The sequence below is a fragment of the Eutrigla gurnardus genome (assembly GCF_963514095.1).
Source record: "Eutrigla gurnardus genome assembly, chromosome: 11".
In the NCBI taxonomy this organism is placed as follows: Eukaryota; Metazoa; Chordata; class Actinopteri; order Perciformes; family Triglidae; genus Eutrigla; species Eutrigla gurnardus.
Window position 1 is genome coordinate 21,117,356 of NC_139925.1, and position 18,290 is coordinate 21,135,645.

General features: G+C 42.4%; 2 protein-coding genes across 7 annotated transcripts in view; both read right to left on the minus strand.

The window, feature by feature from the left end:
- spred2b (sprouty related EVH1 domain containing 2b) overlaps nucleotides 1-18,290 on the minus strand; it is a 415,094-nt gene that overhangs the window by 125,504 nt on the left and 271,300 nt on the right. The window lies entirely within an intron of this gene.
- Nucleotides 1-18,290, minus strand: part of abch1 (ATP-binding cassette, sub-family H, member 1) — a gene marked incomplete at its 5' end in the record, with an annotated part of 28,110 nt that overhangs the window by 4,950 nt on the left and 4,870 nt on the right. For all 6 annotated transcript variants that reach the window (XM_084020726.1, XM_084020725.1, XM_084020729.1 and 3 more), the window contains 13 exons: nucleotides 819-922; nucleotides 1,876-1,964; nucleotides 2,102-2,172; nucleotides 2,375-2,431; nucleotides 3,276-3,325; nucleotides 3,515-3,585; nucleotides 9,730-9,830; nucleotides 10,980-11,148; nucleotides 11,252-11,348; nucleotides 11,569-11,737; nucleotides 12,049-12,123; nucleotides 14,758-14,851; nucleotides 15,748-15,855. In XM_084020726.1, coding sequence (XP_083876852.1) covers nucleotides 819-922; nucleotides 1,876-1,964; nucleotides 2,102-2,172; nucleotides 2,375-2,431; nucleotides 3,276-3,325; nucleotides 3,515-3,585; nucleotides 9,730-9,830; nucleotides 10,980-11,148; nucleotides 11,252-11,348; nucleotides 11,569-11,737; nucleotides 12,049-12,123; nucleotides 14,758-14,851; nucleotides 15,748-15,855 — 1,255 coding nt within the window. The remainder of the gene's footprint in view (nucleotides 1-818; nucleotides 923-1,875; nucleotides 1,965-2,101; nucleotides 2,173-2,374; nucleotides 2,432-3,275; nucleotides 3,326-3,514; nucleotides 3,586-9,729; nucleotides 9,831-10,979; nucleotides 11,149-11,251; nucleotides 11,349-11,568; nucleotides 11,738-12,048; nucleotides 12,124-14,757; nucleotides 14,852-15,747; nucleotides 15,856-18,290) is intronic.

Consider the following 18,290-nt stretch of genomic DNA (forward strand, 5'->3'; position numbering starts at 1 on the left):
AATAGCAATAATGCACTTAATTATATTATGTACGTATCTTTTCTACATCTTTCAAAACCTGCAGGTGTGCAGGCAGGGCTTCACTTTGTTGTGACAAAAGTTAGACATGTCATGTAATGTTATGGTCTACTTTGTGCTTGAAGAGACACTGTTAAATGTAAAAAATGTCCAGTAAGTCTGTATTGAGCTTGTTTTTCTTTAATTCATTGATTTGACACCCATTGGTTATAATCAGCAACACACACTTGAGAGCATTTGTCCTCGTGAGTTGAATCACAAACCTTAAAACTTTGCAGGAAAAACAAGCCTGCAAGTTGACTTTAGCAACGTAGCCAAACATGCTAACCAAGTTAACATTATTCAACTGTTTAAAACACCTCGGGGTGAAAGCAGCTAGGAAAAGTAATCCAACCTGCTATCATATGACGTCCCCACGACAAGGCAGCAGCCTATTCAAAGCACTCTGCGCCATAAAATGCAATTTTCATCGTAAATATGATCCTGAACATGTTGTTGTAGGCTAAATGTAGTATGAATGTATACAATGAATTAAGTCCATGAATTTGTCAGTATATTGTTATACATATGATATGCAAGTATACTTTCTTGCTTTCTCTCTGAACGTAACACAAATACAGTATGTTGTGTCATCCTCTATTTCTTTTGTGTGTCATTCTGTATTATGTTGTTATTTGTTTTTTAAAAAACAGGTATTGGCATATCTGCTATTTATCTGGGTGTGTGTGTGTGTGTGTGTGTGTGTGTGTGTTAGTGTGTGTGTGTGTGTGTGTGTGTGTGTGTGTGTCAGGAGGACGAACCTCGAAGATGAGCAGGATGAAGAGGAGCAACAGGACGATCTGCACGCTGATGACAAACAGCTGAGAGAAGAGGTGAGCCAGCATGGTCTCCAGGGAGCTCACACCTGGTAGAGAGACAAAGTAAATAATGCATTATTATTCAGTCATAAGCTCATCAGTAAAACAAATAAAATAATAGAAAAAAACCTTAGTGTTTGCTGGTAAACATCATCTTCACATTCTCCTCTGATCATGTTACTCCCCCTACTGGCCATATCAGAAGTTTCACTTTGGATTCACAACAATATTAAAAAGCATTAAGGTTTAACTTTATTAGCCCACTGCTCCATTTTAGGAGCTTTACAGAATCTACAGCTTGAAAGCAAACATCTTATGCATTATCTCCCAAAAAAGATCCAAACTTCCCAAACAACCAGAATAGGATTTACAGCATGTCATTTAAATTTAAAGTCAACTTATGTATTACACAGGTGCATATATTTTAATTATTTCCTCCCCAAAAAAAACTAAAATGTGCATGAAAAGTGTGAATAAATATTGACGTCTGGCAGTGAAGGTGAACGGCAGCAATGATTGGAGGCATTTTAAGGACAGAAAGTCCACTGTACTGTTCACGACTGTATCACATGTGTTGTCTGATTAGTTAGTGAGTTAAACCGCTGAGTTCTTGAGAGCTCTCTCATTTGAGCCCTTTATGCACACTTTCTGTGCATAACTTACCCACTGTTGTGATGTTTAACACTAGGGGAAACCCTGAGGCATTACAAAAAGGTAAACAAAGATGACGCCACATGGGTGTTCAGCCTGGCATATACATTTTGTGCTGAAACATTTAGCATTTGAGATGGGACATAAAATCACATAAAATTAGGGAAATACAAGCAGAGGCTGCATATTCATTCTTAAAGTTTTTACTTGTTGTCTGCCTGCCTGGTCGACGCTTGGTTCCCCTTATTGCTCAACACATAGGCGTGACAGTAGGCCTAATTATGGACATGGGACACAGTCTGTGTGTCTGTGTTGCACTGCAGGAGCAGTGTGAACTTTGACCTCTCACCTGCGACCCAGCATCTGTCCAAAAGGCCCTCCTTCCTCTCCAGGACGAAGGAGAGAGCTGTCAGACCCACGGCCAGGTAGAAGGTGATACTGGAGGCCCAGAGAGGAAGAGGAAGAAGTGAGGAAGACACTCGAAGTTAAATGGCAGGTTGTCATGAAGGAAGGGTTGCTGGTTCAATCAATAAACTGTTGTTCAACTTCTCTAATTCCAATAACGTCACACTGACCTGAGCACAGCTCCGGGTGTCACAAATGTAGTGAAGTCTGTGTTTTGGCTGCCGTAGATCGGCTCTTCAAACTGCAAGACAGCGGAGACAAAGGATTGAAATAAACTTTATTATCCAGGTTATCATCAGCAGACACACAAGAACAACATTCAAGGTACATTTATTATAGTATTACAGTTAAGTATTATTGTCAACTTCGTTGTTAAGTTGGTTTTAAGATAGCAGTACAAACAAATGTATTTATTCTTTTATATCCACAAGCCTTTTTTTTACCTGTATAGGCAGCGCGACCAGGTACGACATACTGCCTAACTTATTCTCCACAAAACTCTGCAAATAGAGGACAGAGTAACAAACTTAACAAGTTAAACAATACTGGTAAGACATGTTTAGTTTACACATAATAACAACTACTATAATAATAATAATAATAATAATAATAATAATAATAATAATAATAATAATAATAATAATAATAATACAGACAAATAAAGTGCTTTACATGGTTGGAAAAGTATTAAAACACTTCAATGAGGTAAATTAAAATAATACAAAAATAAAATGCAATAAAATATTCCCAAATTATAGGGAATAAAAACAAGAATCAAACAAAGTATTAACAATTATATTATAATTAGTACAATGATAATAATAATGAACAAATTAAATGGTGTGCTAGCATTAATAAAGAGCTGTAAAAGATGTTTCATGACATAAAGGGCTGGCGATAATTCACTATTATTGTTTATTAGCTTTCATTGTAATCATGATGTTGATGCGATTTCAAAACTGTAATACAAACCAACTAAATTAGTTATTGACGTTTTCCTTCTACGCAGGAAGAGTTTGGTCTTGTGTAACACATAACAGTAAAACCAGTGCCCTGAACATCAATATAAAACTTTACTACTGGAAACATAATGATGCTTTAGTGGCCTAAAGCAAGGACTCTCAGACAGGCCTGCTATATTATGTGTGAGGGTTTTAAACCGACACAGGAGTTCTGAACCACGTGTGTCAGTTTACAGAGTAACAGCTTGTATGCTGGCGGACGTCTTTAGTTTTTACTGGATGTGTTGAATGATTTATGATTATCTCTTATAAAATAACAACATTTGAATTTTGCACAAGGCTCCAGTTGACAAAACAAACAGAAGAAAAGGTTTATTTGTACCTGAAAGGCCATGTGAAGTTTCTTCTGCAGCATGTAGCCAATTTGTCGATCTAGACAATTAACATTTACAAAATGAATAACTTCAGTTTGCCACATTCTCAGTAGATGACATCTGTGTTTCATGTGTTATGTTAATGGTTATATTTCTAAAAGGATATTTAAGGTAATGTACATTACATGTTAATCATCACAACTCATTGTAATGCTTTCATTTGCTCAACAACTGTGAGAAATCTTACTTGTCAGGTCCAGCCAGACGTGTACTGATCCTCCATCAACCACCTCTCTGGAAACCTGCCGCTGCATCATCCTGTCACATCAGGGCACGGTCACATATTCAACCTTCATCAACAATAACTTACACCATGCCTTGTCCACACAATAATTGATGGACAACATTTCACCCTATAAAAACACATCCATGTCTATTAAGATTAAACTAAAGAAAATAACAGATGAGTCGCATGAGCATGTGATCCAGTAAGAATGAGTGTGTGATTGGTCGTTGCTAATCTGTGAGCTGCCCAGGTGTGTCTGGGACAGGAATGACCAGACTGTCTACCCAGACATCACACACACACACACACACACACACACACACACACACACACACACACACACACACACACACACACACACGCACACACTGTGACTGTGATTGAGAACTAAAACAACAACGTGTGCCCTTTTACACTCCAGGACTGACTCATCCTCACATGATGATAATGCTGAGGTGTTTGATTTATGTGGGTCAAAGACAGAGGCAGAGAGAGAGACTGCAGGTAACAAACAAGTGGAGAGAAATACATTTACATTTAGGTCATTTAGCAGACGCTTTTGTCCAAAGCGACTTACAATAAGTACATTTGTCAAAACAAGGAAACAAGGAAACCACAACGTATCATTGCTGATAAAGTAAGAGCTAAAAATAGAACAAGTGTTAGGTCCTCATCTGAGTAAACTAGTGTTCAGAGTGCTATAGGTAAGGTTTTTTTTTGGGGGGGGGGTGTTAGTGGGCCATGCTAGTCGAGGTGAAGTCTGAACAGGTGAGTCTTGAGCCCTTTTTCGGAAAATGGCAAGTGACTCAGCTGTCCTGACATTAGTCGTTCCACCACTGAGGCGCCAGAACAGAGAAGAGTCTGGACTTTGCTGAGCGACATTTGTTTGATTTCAGCGATGGTGGTACCAGCCGGCCAGCTGAAGTAGAGGAGCGAAGTGCTCGCTTCGGGGCATGAGGTTTGAAGGTAGATGGGTGCCGTTCCATTGATGGCCCTGAAGGCCAGTGTCATCGTCTTGAATTGGATGCGTGCTGCAACAGGGAGCCAGTGGAGGTCACGGAGGAGGGGGGTCACATGGGAGAATTTGGGTAGATTGAAGATAAGGCGTGCTGCAGCGTTCTGGATACGCTGCAATGGTTTAATCGCAGAGGCCGGGAGTCCGGCCAGGAGAGAGTTGCAGTAGTCAAGGCGGGAGATGACCAGTGCTTGGACCAAGAGTTGCGTTGCATCCTTTGTGAGGAAGGTCCGAATCCTGCGGATGTTGTAGAGGGCAAATCTGCAGGATCGGGCCACAGCAGTGATGTTGGGGGTGCAGGATAGTTGGTCATCGAGGATTACACCCAGGTTCCTCGTAGTTGACGACGGCAATACTGTGATGCCCTCGACAGTGACCGACAGGTCCATGCGAGGGCAGTCTTTCCCTGGGATGAAGAGGAGTTCGGTTTTATTCAGGTTAAGCTTGAGGTGATGTGCAGTTGTCCAGACAGAGATGTCAGCCAGACAGTCCGAGATGCGAGTTGCAATGTGAGTGTCAGAGGACGGGGGAAAAGAGAGGAACAGCTGGGTGTCATCTGCGTAGCAATGGTAGGAGAATCCATGCGATGTGATAACAGAACCTAGTGATCTGGTGTATAGTGAGAACAGAAGCGGTCCTAATACTGAGCCTTGAGGGACACCCGTGTCCAGAGAACAGGGTTTGGACATAGAGCCATTCCATGTGACCTGAAAGGTGTGATTTGTCAGGTATGATGTAAACCAGGTGAGAGCAGAGTCAGTTATGCCAAGTTCAGCCAGAGTGGAGAGGAGGATTTGGTGGTTGACTGTGTCGAATGCAGCAGATAGGTCAAGGAGAACGAGAACGGAGGAGTGGGACGAGGCTCTGGCGTCTCGCAGGGACTCGGTCACTGTGAGGAGGGCCGTCTCAGTGGAGTGAGCAGCCCTGAATCCTGATTGATTAGGGTCTAGGAGGTTGTTCAGCGAGAGATAGGATGACAGTTGGTTGTAGGCGGCACGTTCCAAGGTTTTAGAGAGGAATGAAAGAAGAGATACAGGTCTGTAGCTTTGGATGTCAGTAGCGTCTAGGGTGGGTTTTTTAAGGAGAGGCTTCACGGTAGCTGTCTTAAAATCCGCTGGAATGACACCTGAGGTGAGGGAGGAGTTGATCAGGGTGGTGAGGAATGGCAAGATGTCGTGTGAGATGTCTTGGAGAAGAGAGGAGGGAATCGGGTCGAGGGAGCAGGTGGTGGCACGGTTAGATGTAACAAGTGCGTGAACGTCTTCAGAGGTGAGGGGGGTAAAGCTGGTAAGACCATCCGAGTTGAGAGTTGAGGGAGATGTTTTCTGGGAGGGAATAGGCGTAAATGAGGAGCTGATGTCATTTACTTTCTTGGTAAAGTAAGTAGCAAAGTCATCGGCAGTAAGGAAGGAATGGGGGGGAGGGGTAGGAGGGGTGAGGAGGGAGGAGAACATGGAGAAGAGTTTCCTGGGGTTGGAGGCAGAAGAGTTGATCTTTGCCAGGTAGAAGGCAGATTTAGCTGCCGAAACAGTTGAGGTGAAGTCAGAGAGGAGGTGGTGGTAGTGAGTAAGGTCCTCGTGCTGGCCTGATTTCTTCCATTTTCTCTCTGACGCTCGCAACAATGATCTGTTGGTTCGCAGAGGTTCAGACAGCCAGGGAGGGGAGGGAGATGATCGCGAAGGTCGTGAGATTGGGGGACAGAGAGTGTCCAAAGAAGAGGAGAGTGAGGACATCAGGATGGAGGAGGCTTCCTCAGTAGGCATTAAGGAGAACTGTTCTGAGGATGGTAGCGAGGAGATAACAGTTGAGGAGAGAGCGGAGGGAGTGAGGGATTTCAGGTTGCGGCGGCTGGTGACCATTCAAGGCGTAGAGGGGAGGGATGTGGTGGGCTCCATGGGGAGGGAGAAAGTCACAAAGTGGTGGTCGGACACGGTGAGCGGGGTAACAGAGAGTGCCGAGATGCCACAGGATCTTGTGAAGACAAGGTCAAGTTGGTTCCCGGCGCGGTGAGTTGGTGGAGAGGGGGAGAGTGTAAGGTCAAATGCGGAAAAGAAGTCAATGAATTCAGATGAGTGCAGCTTTCCCGAGTGGATGTTGAAGTCACCGAGGACGACGAGTGGTGTGCCATCATCAGGGGAGCAGCTCAGGAGGGCATCCATCTCATCCAAAAAGTCACAGAGAGGACCGGGTGGGCGATAGATCACTATGATGTTGAGTTTGAAAGGAAGGGTGACAGAGACGGCGTGGAATTCAAGTGTAGATCGGAGTAGGTGGTCCAGAGGAAGGACCTGGTAGAACCATCTGGGTGAGATGAGGAGCCCAGTTCCTCCTCCTCGCCCTGTTCGTCTTGGGGAGTGTGAAAACGAGTAGGCAGTTGAAAGGGCAGCTGGAGTGGCAGTGTTTTCTGGGGTGATCCAGGTCTCTGTGAGGGCCAGGAAGTGGAGAGACTGCAGGGACGCATAGGCTGAAATGGTGTCCGCCTTCTTGACTGCAGACTGGCAGTTCCACAGCCCCCCTAGTACTTCAAGTTCCTTACCGGTGGAGAATGGTGGGTAGCAGAGATTGGATGGGTTACAGCCTCGAGTGAAGGGTCTCCGGTAAAATCTTCTCCAGTGTGACGTCCTGACTGGGATAAGACACATGGCTGCGAGGGGGGGTAAGATGTTATGCCTACCTCGGTGGACTTCCTCGATGGACTCCCACAGGTAGACTCCCTTGTCTTTGTTCAGCTGTCTTGACTCCCACAGGTAGACTCCCTTGTCTTTGTTCAGCTGTCTTGACTCCCACAGGTAGACTCCCTTGTCTTTGTTCAGCTGTCTTGACTCCCACAGGTAGACTCCCTTGTCTTTGTTCAGCTGTCTTGACTCCCACAGGTAGACTCCCTTGTCTTTGTTCAGCTGTCTTGACTCCCACAGGTAGACTCCCTTGTCTTTGATCAGCTGTCTTCGTTCTGATGGCCAGACGCTGCAGCTGACGCTGTAGTGACAGCCTTTTAAGTGCTCAGTTTACCGCAAGTACTGAGTGTGATCCCTCCCTCTAATCAAGTCTATTCACTACACCTGAGCTGGCTCAAACTTAGTTGATAACTCACTTAGCATAGGCAGTTTCACTAGGATTTCAACAACAAGCTATCAACACAAGACTAAATGTTACAACTAGCTTTACTCACACAATGCCTGAACCCAAATCTACAATTAGTTTCTGACTTACCAACAAGAGACAAAGCAGCTTCCTTCCTTTCTCCAGACAAAATGAAATAACTTCTATAAAAACCATAAAAATGTTTTTAAAAAATCCAGTATGTGTCTTATGAAATAATTTAGTTGATGGACCTGCATTTATACACATTTCCAGTCTCCTGACCACTCTAAGCTTCCACACACTTCAACATGTGGACTGGAGGAGCCGAGAATTCAAACCGCCGATTTCCCAATTCCTCATTCAGCATTGTTCATTGTTTATGTTCGCACGTACGTGATAATTATGGGGGAGGTTCTCCAATGTTACTTTAACGGCCTCATTTAGCGTTCATGAGCAATAAAACACTTGTCACCTGTGATCATGCTGTCATGTGCTAATAGGTTCAAGAACAAAACACAGCTGATCTGATTTGGTCACAAATCAAAGTGTTGGACAGATTAAAAGTTTGTCCTGATAATGGCGCTATCAGTCAGTCAGGAGGTCACCAAGGTCAGTAGGATTCACCCTCTGGGCTAAATGTCATGACAATTCATCACATAGTTAATTCAAGGATCACTTACTGCCATTATGCATTACAGGGATGCACAATGAAATGCAGTCCTAGCCCATTGGTTACACTAGGAAACTAACCACACAGGCCGCCGTGCATTCCTGCGGTGCATTTTATTGTTAATTACAGGAGGAATGTAAACAAGCAACATAAGCAATTCTCTTGGCAGAGAACGTGGCCGGGATTGTAACAATAAAGGTGCCGACATCAGGGAATCATCACGATGTTTACATTAGTGATGCTTGGTGCTCAACGAGTCCTGAACTCCCTCCTGCCTAGCATTGTCCCCACTGTAAAGCTGTTTCACCCATGACCATGTATAATAAAGTATCCGTCCATTTCTAAGAACTCTCATGTTCGCCTGCAGCTGTAGTGCTTTCTGTGCATCACACCAGCATTTTGATGTCTGCTTTAATGTCGGCTTTGAGTATCATTACTGAACAACCCGTTGGCACTTCTGTAATCAGCACTGGCTGCAAATCGCATAGCATCAGTGACATGTACATATAAGGTCAAAAGGAGGATGCAATGCTGTTCAAATGTCACCTGAGGTGTCAAGAGACGTCATTAACGTGTCATTAACGTGTCGGGTTATACATGAAGCTCCTGCACAGATACAGTCTTAGAGAGAGTTGTGTTAATATTCACATACAGCTACTGGGCTTCCTTTAAAATCCCGTTGCCATACAACTAAACTGCACGGTCGCCATTTGAAACAAGTGGTTCAATAACAAAACAAGAGGCGCTGCAAACGTACTTGGTTAAGTTTAGAAACAAATCATCATGGTTTGGCCTCAAAAGATTATGAAATTAAAAGAACAGAAAAGCAGAAGAAAAGTACTTCACACACATGACATGAACAGCAGTCTCTTGGGGGCTAGCAGTCTGTTTTTGATGGTGCACCATCTTGTCTTCCTCCCTTCACGGGGATCAGTCAAAAGCAAACGTAATCCAAGACATTCAACGTTTCCCTCGAAGCGTATCTCACACAGCAGCGTTGCTGTGTGTGAAGCGAGACAAGGCTGCATCCACACTGGAAACTTAAATACGTGCTCACACCTCTTTACAGCCGACTGTGTCTGAACTACTCTGAACACTGCAGTTGCTCAACTTGGTGATTTTCGGGGGGCAGCTTCATCAACGTTTCAGGACCACATTGGCACCTTTATCCCTCAGAAGCAGCAGGTGATATTCAGTGTCTACTTCACTGTTTATCACTAGAGGAGGCTTCACCTCCACAAGGACATAAAAAAGTGTGTATGTGCACGTCAGTGGACACAGTGCAGGAAATGCAGACCACCTTACATGAAAAGTACGGAGGAGAGAATCCTTCTGTTGCTATGAGCAACCTGGCATGATGTCACCTTTTTTAAGCATTTATTGAGGAATAGTAAAAGGAGCTCCTCTCACCTTTTTGTCAGGTAGCTGGTGAAGTTCTTGCCAAAGCCGATGACACCCCAGTACTCTCCGTTATGGATCCCATTGAAAGCATCCGTATGGGACAGGGGTACCTGTATGGATAAATAAACAACAATTTATACATAATCATATTTTTATATTTTATATCAAGTGAATGCTGTGTTTTATGTAGTACAATGAAAGGTTGTGGTTCCCCGTCACTGATTTCCTAGAAAATGAGTCTTTATTCTGCTGTGAACAGAAGAGGAACTTTGCTTTCATCAAATTAGATCTAACGACACCTGCTACTTCCTCTCTAGACCCAACCATGTGATTAATCATGTGATTCCTTTGGGCTAATATCATATTTGTAGGTGTAAGTGAAACAAAAAATGTTACCGTTACGCACGATTTACAGACACGACCCACTTCCTTATTTGGTGGTGAAACATTCAGAGAGCTCAACATTTCTAGCAAGGAAGCTGTAGAGAAATTTGAGGAACTTCTAGCTCAGTGAGGAAGGTACAATACAATGTAGTCTCTATTAACATTTACAATCCATTTAAATTAAATCAAGAAGGAACAAAGAAATAAAATGCAGCTATAAGGACCCACCCTCCTCCCAGCACCCGGGTCATTCTCAATCTAATTAATACAAAAGGTATACCTCTGCCATGAGTTTGAGTCACTCCTTCATGTGTGGGCTCTTCCTGTTCCTCACAATACGCCTTGCTGCCACAATAAAACCTGTTACTGATCTGTGCTCATGTGAGGCCTGGTGGCATCTGTCAGTAAAGGCCATCCAAGCTGTCCTTCTAGGTTTACCAGTACCTTCTACCAAAAAGGCAGTCCATTGGGACAGAAGAGAACATGTATTTCTGTGCGTTTACTATCCTGCATTAAGTCCATTTTAAACAGTTTCAGGCGTGTAAAATAATATCTACGTACAATTGTATTGTGGCTAAACTTGCTTCTTGCATCTCCTGCCATACATCTTTGATCCTTTTGTCAAATAATTCTCAGGCCTTCACATACTCTTGTTGGGATATTAACATTTTTCTTTCAACTATTTCTATCCTCCTCCATACAGTCTTTCACCTTAGGAGCTCTCTGAAGGCTTAAGATGCCATGTGAATAAATTACTCTTTACCACAATTTTGTCTTAACTTTGAGGGGACATTCTTAAGCTTTTTGTCACTAGCTGCTAGTCTTTGTACGAGGAAGCTTTATGAATACGGCCCCTGATGTTTATGAATAAATACCTGGTGTACGCTGGAGTTGTCCAAGAAGGAGAGCAGTGATTGGCTGTAAGCAGAGGGGGAGGTCTCGTTGTTCACCACAGCGACTTCGATCCCCTTTGGGTCTCCTCCAACACACAAACAGATTAGAGAGATCTGGATGACGGGCAGCAGGAACTGGAAACACAACGAGCTGCGAACGCAGGAGAGAGGGTCAACAACCAGATATTTGCACATCATCAATTCTGCTATTATTTACTGAGTATTATTGTTAAACTCTGGTAACTGAAACACACCCTGGCATTCTCTTCATCCGCACCAGTGTTTTGATCATCAGGGCGGAGATGTTTCGCCACTTGGGCAGAACGTGTCTGGCTCGCACCTTCCAGTCCGCTGACCAGACAAACACACAAGAAAACACACTGAAAGGTCAATATGTACCATATGTAGCAATACCAATATCACATGCATCACCCTTCAAAAACTTAGGATTGTTTTACAACCTGCGTGTGACTGAAAATCTGTGTGTCAACATCTGTATTTCTTCAGATCATATTTGGTGTTTTGGAACTAAATAAGTGTGATAAACTAAAATAAGACTAGGTTCTAATACCCGAGTATGTGGGGACTTCCTCTGTGGCCGCGAGGATTGGCTGACTCTCGTCCCGCCCGCTCTCGAAGGATTGGCTGCTCTCCAGCAGCCCACCCTGCGGACTGGACCCCCGTTTGGAGTCAATCTGGTCCGACGTCTCACACAGCCGCAGGAAGGCGCACTCCAACGTCTGCAGCAGAAAGCATTGTGGGTGAACAGACCATCACTATCAATATACAGTAGGTATATTTGTTGTTCTCACCTGTTTACTTCTGTACTGGTGCACATTTGTATTATTGTCTTTCAATAATCTATATCATATGGATCTTATATTCTGTTACATCTTTACTGTTACGCTGGATAGTACCTTGAATTGTTTGTGAGATGTGCTACAGTGTATATCGTTGTCATGCTTCGTGTTCCCATGAACAACCTCCCTGCCCTGACAGCCAGCACCCCTGGGTGTCCATGCATCCCATGTGGGTTTGGACGGGTACTCACTGCTGCATTGTGCTGCTTCATGACTGCGTCTGGAGGTCCTTCAGCCAGCAAATGGCCGTTCCTCATGAGACCGACCTGGAGAAATTACAGGAAGGAAAATATTAGTTTGATAAACTTATGTTATGCACGGATGATATTCTCATTTCTTTTGGGAATAGTGACATTTTCTTTCCTTTTTTTGGCACAGTTATTTATGGAGACAAAGACAAGTTTCATCCTCCATATGTGAAATGATAAAACAATAATAAATCATGGCACCTGCACATAAATCAAATTTCTATAAGATATATCACCTTAAATCTATTTAATATGCACATGCAAAGAGAAACCAAAGTTTAAGAAACAACTTCTCATCAAAATGTCCACAACAGACCTGACTATTATGAGAGAACCCATGCTAACACGGGGACAGCACCTAAGGTACACACAGAAGAAACCCAAACCGGGACTAGAAGTCAACAACAGTAAATATTTGGTCTTAATGTCAGGCTGTGACACAATAGTATCTGGTTTCAAAGTGTTTTCAACGACTCATGCATTCTCATTGAGTTAATGAGGCTACACGTAGCCTAATAAATCTTGGTGTATATGAGAGCTAAAGCACTGAGGGGAGGTTGAAAAGATGTGTACTACTCGGTCAGTTTTCTTTACATTTAATATGAATTCACAGAAAACTAGAATAACTGCCTCAGGGTTGTTTAGCTCCGCCAGCCAGTCAAGTTTCAGTTTACATCCAAAAAATGTCATCACTTCATTATTAAATCCGGATACATCTGTGGGAGAATTTCATAATTAGCCTCTGAATTCTTGATTATTGGCCAAAAACGTTTTTTTTTGTGTGTAAAATCAGTTTTGACCACCACGTTCCAATCGGTTTGTCTTTAAATCTGGTCTTTGTGCCAAATTTGAAGAAATTCCACAACCAGACAACCCTTGTGGCCACGGCTGTCGCAGAGCCACAATAATAATTTGAGGAAATGCGCTTATTCGCTTTCTTGAGAGAGATTTGGACTAGATGATCGATACCACTCTCATGTTTTCATGTTAAGTGTGGAGCTAGCCAGGAACCAATTAGCTTAGCTCAGCATAAAGACTACTGAAGCTGGGAAACAGCTACCTTGACTCTAAACCACTTATGGTTTTTACACTTCTGCTTGTGTATGGATTACAGAAGCTAACTGTAACGTGACTTGCGGGAGCCTCATCTATGTGGTTCATTTTTTAAACATTAAAAGCACTCGTGTTCATGGGCTTTACATACAAAGAAGATTACTGGAGAAACAATGATTAGACTCATGGAAGGCCTGGATTAATGCTGATCTAAGCACGAGCTGGACCAGCAGTGTTAAACACGGCTGTTAAAGTGTGAGTCTATACTGCATGTATAAAGTCTGTGTCCTCTGTGCTGTGTGAGGCCCTGCTGTTCTTATGTGTAACCATTCACCGGCTGCAAATTTCATGTCATTTAAACTGTCGCACCATGATGACATGATAAAAATCACGTAGACAGTAAACTTCTTCCAGATTATTACTTTTCTAGAAGTTCAGATTTCTGTCTTTATGTAAACAATTTGGCTTGTGTGTGAATTAAAAACGTATTATTAAGTATTATTAAGTATCGATGTCAACGAAACACATTCTTTTACACAGACCGCACTTAAAGCACTCTTTCTGTCGGACTCTGTCTGTATAAATCTTTAAAATGGGTCAAAATTACATTATATTCTTGTGTTATAACAAAGGCCCAAAGAGTTATTCATGTTTTAACAGACTACTGTAATTCTCTGTGTGTGGGTGAAGAACAGTCTGCAGTTAGAATAAAATGCAGCTTCTTCTTCTAAAATAAAGAAATCGTACCACATTCCACCAGTATTGGCCTCCCTCCAGTGGCTTCCCTTCCGCTTCAGGATTTTAGGTTATAAATGGACTGGCGCCGCTTAACTGAGGTCGACCAATCAGATGCTCCTGGACGTCTAACTAAACACAAAAACAGTGGCTTTGCGGTGGCCGCCCCCGATCTCTGGAACAGCTTACCCATTCATAGTAGTATGAGTATTTACATCAGCACGATGGTTTATGGGGGATCTACTAAAAAATAAACTACAGTTTTGAATTTAAGCGGCAACCTTCGATGCTGAAAAATGAAGCCAATACAGAAGCGTCAAAAACTGCAGTTCCTAAAATGGCCACTCGAGGCTCTAAAAGCAACTTTACAGCAGAAATAAACACATTTACAGCCTGGTACAGAAATGTTTGTAGTTCTAAAGCTAATATCCTCATTTATTACAAATGTGGGGGGTTGAGATTTTACAACTCACCGTTTAATGTATATTAAAGCTTAAAGTTATGCAGAATTAAGATGTGGCCACTTTGAGTGACATGTGTGTGCCGTTACAGGCTGCTAGGCTTCATAGGACCAATCATTGTTGGTTGGTTGATTTCATAGGATTTGTTGACAAGACATTTTTTCCTTTTCTCTCATGCAATGTGAGCTTTTGTCCCTCCTGTCAGAGCTCATAAAGAATAGACTTAATCTAACGAGTTGACACAGTGCAGATATCAATGCACTCATTGTTTTTCTAGGAAACACGAGGAGCCGTGTGGAGGCGGCTTGTTAGCGTCCATTTATGCTTAATTTATCCTTGTGTGTTTATGTAAATGCATGTGGCTTCTCTCTTTGTGTGTCCGAGCATGTATGAACTATCTCACCACATTGGCTTGCCTGGCCTCCTCTATGTAGTGTGTGGTGATGATGACAGAGACTCTTCCCGTCTTCACAATCTCCACCAGATGCTGCCAGATCCTAGAAAGGAGACAAATCAAACAAATCATATAATTCCCAAACCGCTTACTAATAGAGTTTTTACTAAAATTTCAGTCTAAAAAAATGTCACAGCTTAGCCAGCAGCAGTTTTCCTGTCAACCGTCTGATCTGATGAGTCTTTGTGGCCGCTGTTACACAATGAGACTGGAGCAGCAGTGGGCTTTCAAAGAGTTTTCTGACTTATTTTCTAGAACAGAAGTTCCCGGACACAGAAGTTGTAAGCTCACATGGAAATGTAATTTGACGACATTAATAATCTTTTGCGGCAAATAAAGCTGAAAGTAAACTGAGTGATAGATGAAAGGGGGTCTTTTGTGCAAATGATGAAGGGTTTAAAGGTCAGTATCGACAGTGTGAGAGAGTGTTAATGGTAACAGGTGAGTGTCTGCTATTGTAAATGCCCAGGGAAAGTGAACTCTGTGTTCAGGCAAGTGCAGTTGTCTGATTGAAGTAAATGGGTCCTCTTTAGGAAGACATTCACATTGATGCACAAGTAAGTTTGTCTATGACATCTCTGAGAAAGCTTAATGACAAGCCCTGCACTCAACACAGCAACAAACACAACATTGATTCCAAGCCAGGCAATATATTGATATAATCAATATTATGATATTTAAGACTTCTTCTGTGGTTTTGGTCATTGTTAAATGATGTTACAGTTTAAGTGTTGTCTAGTCCTTGTTTTTAAAGTTTTTACAGTTCAGTGATGCAATTTTACAAACTTATTCAACCGTCATGACAACACATCAATCACTCCTTGGTAAGAATAAATACCATGTAACCATCATCCTTGTCTCTCCTCTGCTAAACTTTACATTGTGAGACAATTTTACATTGGCGGACATGAATTGGAGAGCAGCCCCTGTGTTACATACTTGGCCCTGAGGACGGGGTCCACTCCGACTGTGGGTTCGTCCAGGATGAGCAGCTCTGGATTCTGAAGCAGGGCCGCTCCGAGAGACACCCTGCGCCTCTGACCGCCACTGTAATACACACACACACACACACACACACACACACACACACACACACACACACACACACACACACACACACACACACACACACACACACACACACATAAACAAGTGACAAAACACAAATAGGTCATTTTCCTGCCACTCTATGCATGCTGCTCACTCCTGAGGAAAAGCAGCAGAGACAAAACCTGCAGGACGAACCGGCCTGACAACATGGAGGAAAACAACAATACCAAAGTGAGGGACGCTGGGGACGCCTTATATATAGCCTTATATATAGCCTTATATATTTTTATTATTAAATGGCCTTATTTTATTGATATCATAAAAAAAATCTTAATGTGTCACAAATGAGCTGCTTGATCCTACACTGCAGACAAAAAAAAAGACAAAATAAATGTGATGCATAAACAGACTGATGAGGACACGTGCCACTTGGCATGCTTGTTCATTCCAAGAATGTCTTTCATAATACGTTGATTGAGCAGTGTGAACTATGCGTCATGTAGTTCGACAAGTGATTTGAAGCCTGTTGCAAAATCCTCTTCAAGGTGAGACACTTCAGGTGAATAGGATTTGACCTCATACATGTAGACCATGAAACTTCCCTGGTTGATTTTGTGTATTGCAAGTTTTCTGAAATGTAATGTTTAAATATCTAAATGGGGCATTATCTAATGTGAACCTGTGCAGAATTAAGGAGAAATCTGACCGGCGCAAATAGATAAAAGTAAAAGTTTAAATAAATAAAAGTTTGAAAATGAAAACATGCTTTTGCCTGAAGTGTCTCACCTTGAAGCAAAAACACAAATCATGTTCACACAGCGAGCCCTTCATCCATTAGTTTCAGTTCAGTAACATGACGGCCGTTAAACCACAGAAGACATAAATATTCCATGCACTGCTAATGAAAGCTGGTTGGAGAGGCCTCGACGGGGACAGAAGGGTCTTTGTAACCAATCAGGGATGTGAATCAAGAGCTGTAACAAGAGACGCTGATTATTCTTCCTCTGATAACTGCAGAATCTATAAGGGACATAAAGTCATCTAAGGCAACATGTTATCACACATCTTGCAGCAGTTTCACAAGTCACATTTTCACTGTGTGATCATGTCCTGTTATGGCTTGAGAACAAGGTTGTTTTGGGTCTTTGTAAAGTATCTGCAGTATCTGGGGAAATGATAAAAACCAGAGTAGCCGTCTTAGTGGATGTTGTGTATGTTGGGTGAGGTTTTCTTTCAACAACAAAGCAGCTATGAGCTGTCAGGAAGTTGGCACAAAACAAGTCTCATGATTATTTGTTTAGTGTCTCAATAAACACGAGCAAGTGCAGTTACAAGAGAACAAGGGCATATATTATTCAGACTTTACAGCACAAAGAGGGAAACTGCACCACATACAGCGATGTCATGGCAGCTTTACATGGGTTTCCTCAAATTAAAGGATACACTAAAGAATGGAAACCAGTGCTGTCAGATTGGAGCTTCTTTTTATTTGAGGGGCAGGTAGAAATGATTTTGGGTGGTTTGTGATGTGGGTTGCTTTTGTGCGGTTTCTCCTGATGAAAAGTGACAGTAAAGGTAACTTCATATATTTTCTGTTGTGTTATTTTTTAGCTACTTTAGTTTTAGTTGCTGTTAGTACACGCAGAATTCAAAATTCACCCTTCCTCTCCAGCTAAACGGCGAAATAGAGATAATAAGAGGGGGATCGTCATTAGAAGAAATCAGAAGAATGAGATGTTATTTTCTTATTTGTTATATTTAAACCACAAATAAACCCACATCCACACCTTTTCACAAACCTGCAGGAAGGTGCCGGATTTTTAATGAATGCTGTCCGAGGCAGCTTCGTCCTGATGTGGCCTGCCTGCTCTCTCTGTGTGCGAGGCCTGTGAGGTCTGTGAGTTTTGGTACGCCAAGGGGCGTGTTTGATCTGGGAATGACACTTATAACACCCCCATGTGGGGTCCAAAGGCTAACTGCCGATGCCCAGAAGAGTCCCAAACAAAGCAAAATATGGAGAAAAGAGAAAATACAGGCAGGAGGACGGGTCTCTGTTGATACAGACACTGCCAAGCTTCTAGTGGGTCATATATATCATACGTGATGATACGTTCTTTTTAGATAATTGCTGTATGTTATAATTTAAAGACCAAAGTATCATAGTATTGCAGTGTATATTAATACTGAATGGACATTAAAAAAAAACTTAAAACCCAAAATGGAGTTTAAATTTTAGGCTAGGCTGCTCTGGAACTCTGATTGACCTTCTAGGCGTCAAATCTAGCAACACTGAGGCAAACAACAGGGATTGTATGGTGAGAATATTCAGCAAAGCTAATATAATATATGATACATCTCTTCATTTGACTTGTGCTTGTTTCCTCACCAGACAAAGTCATATTGTTTTATGGCCACTGGGTTTACAACCTGCC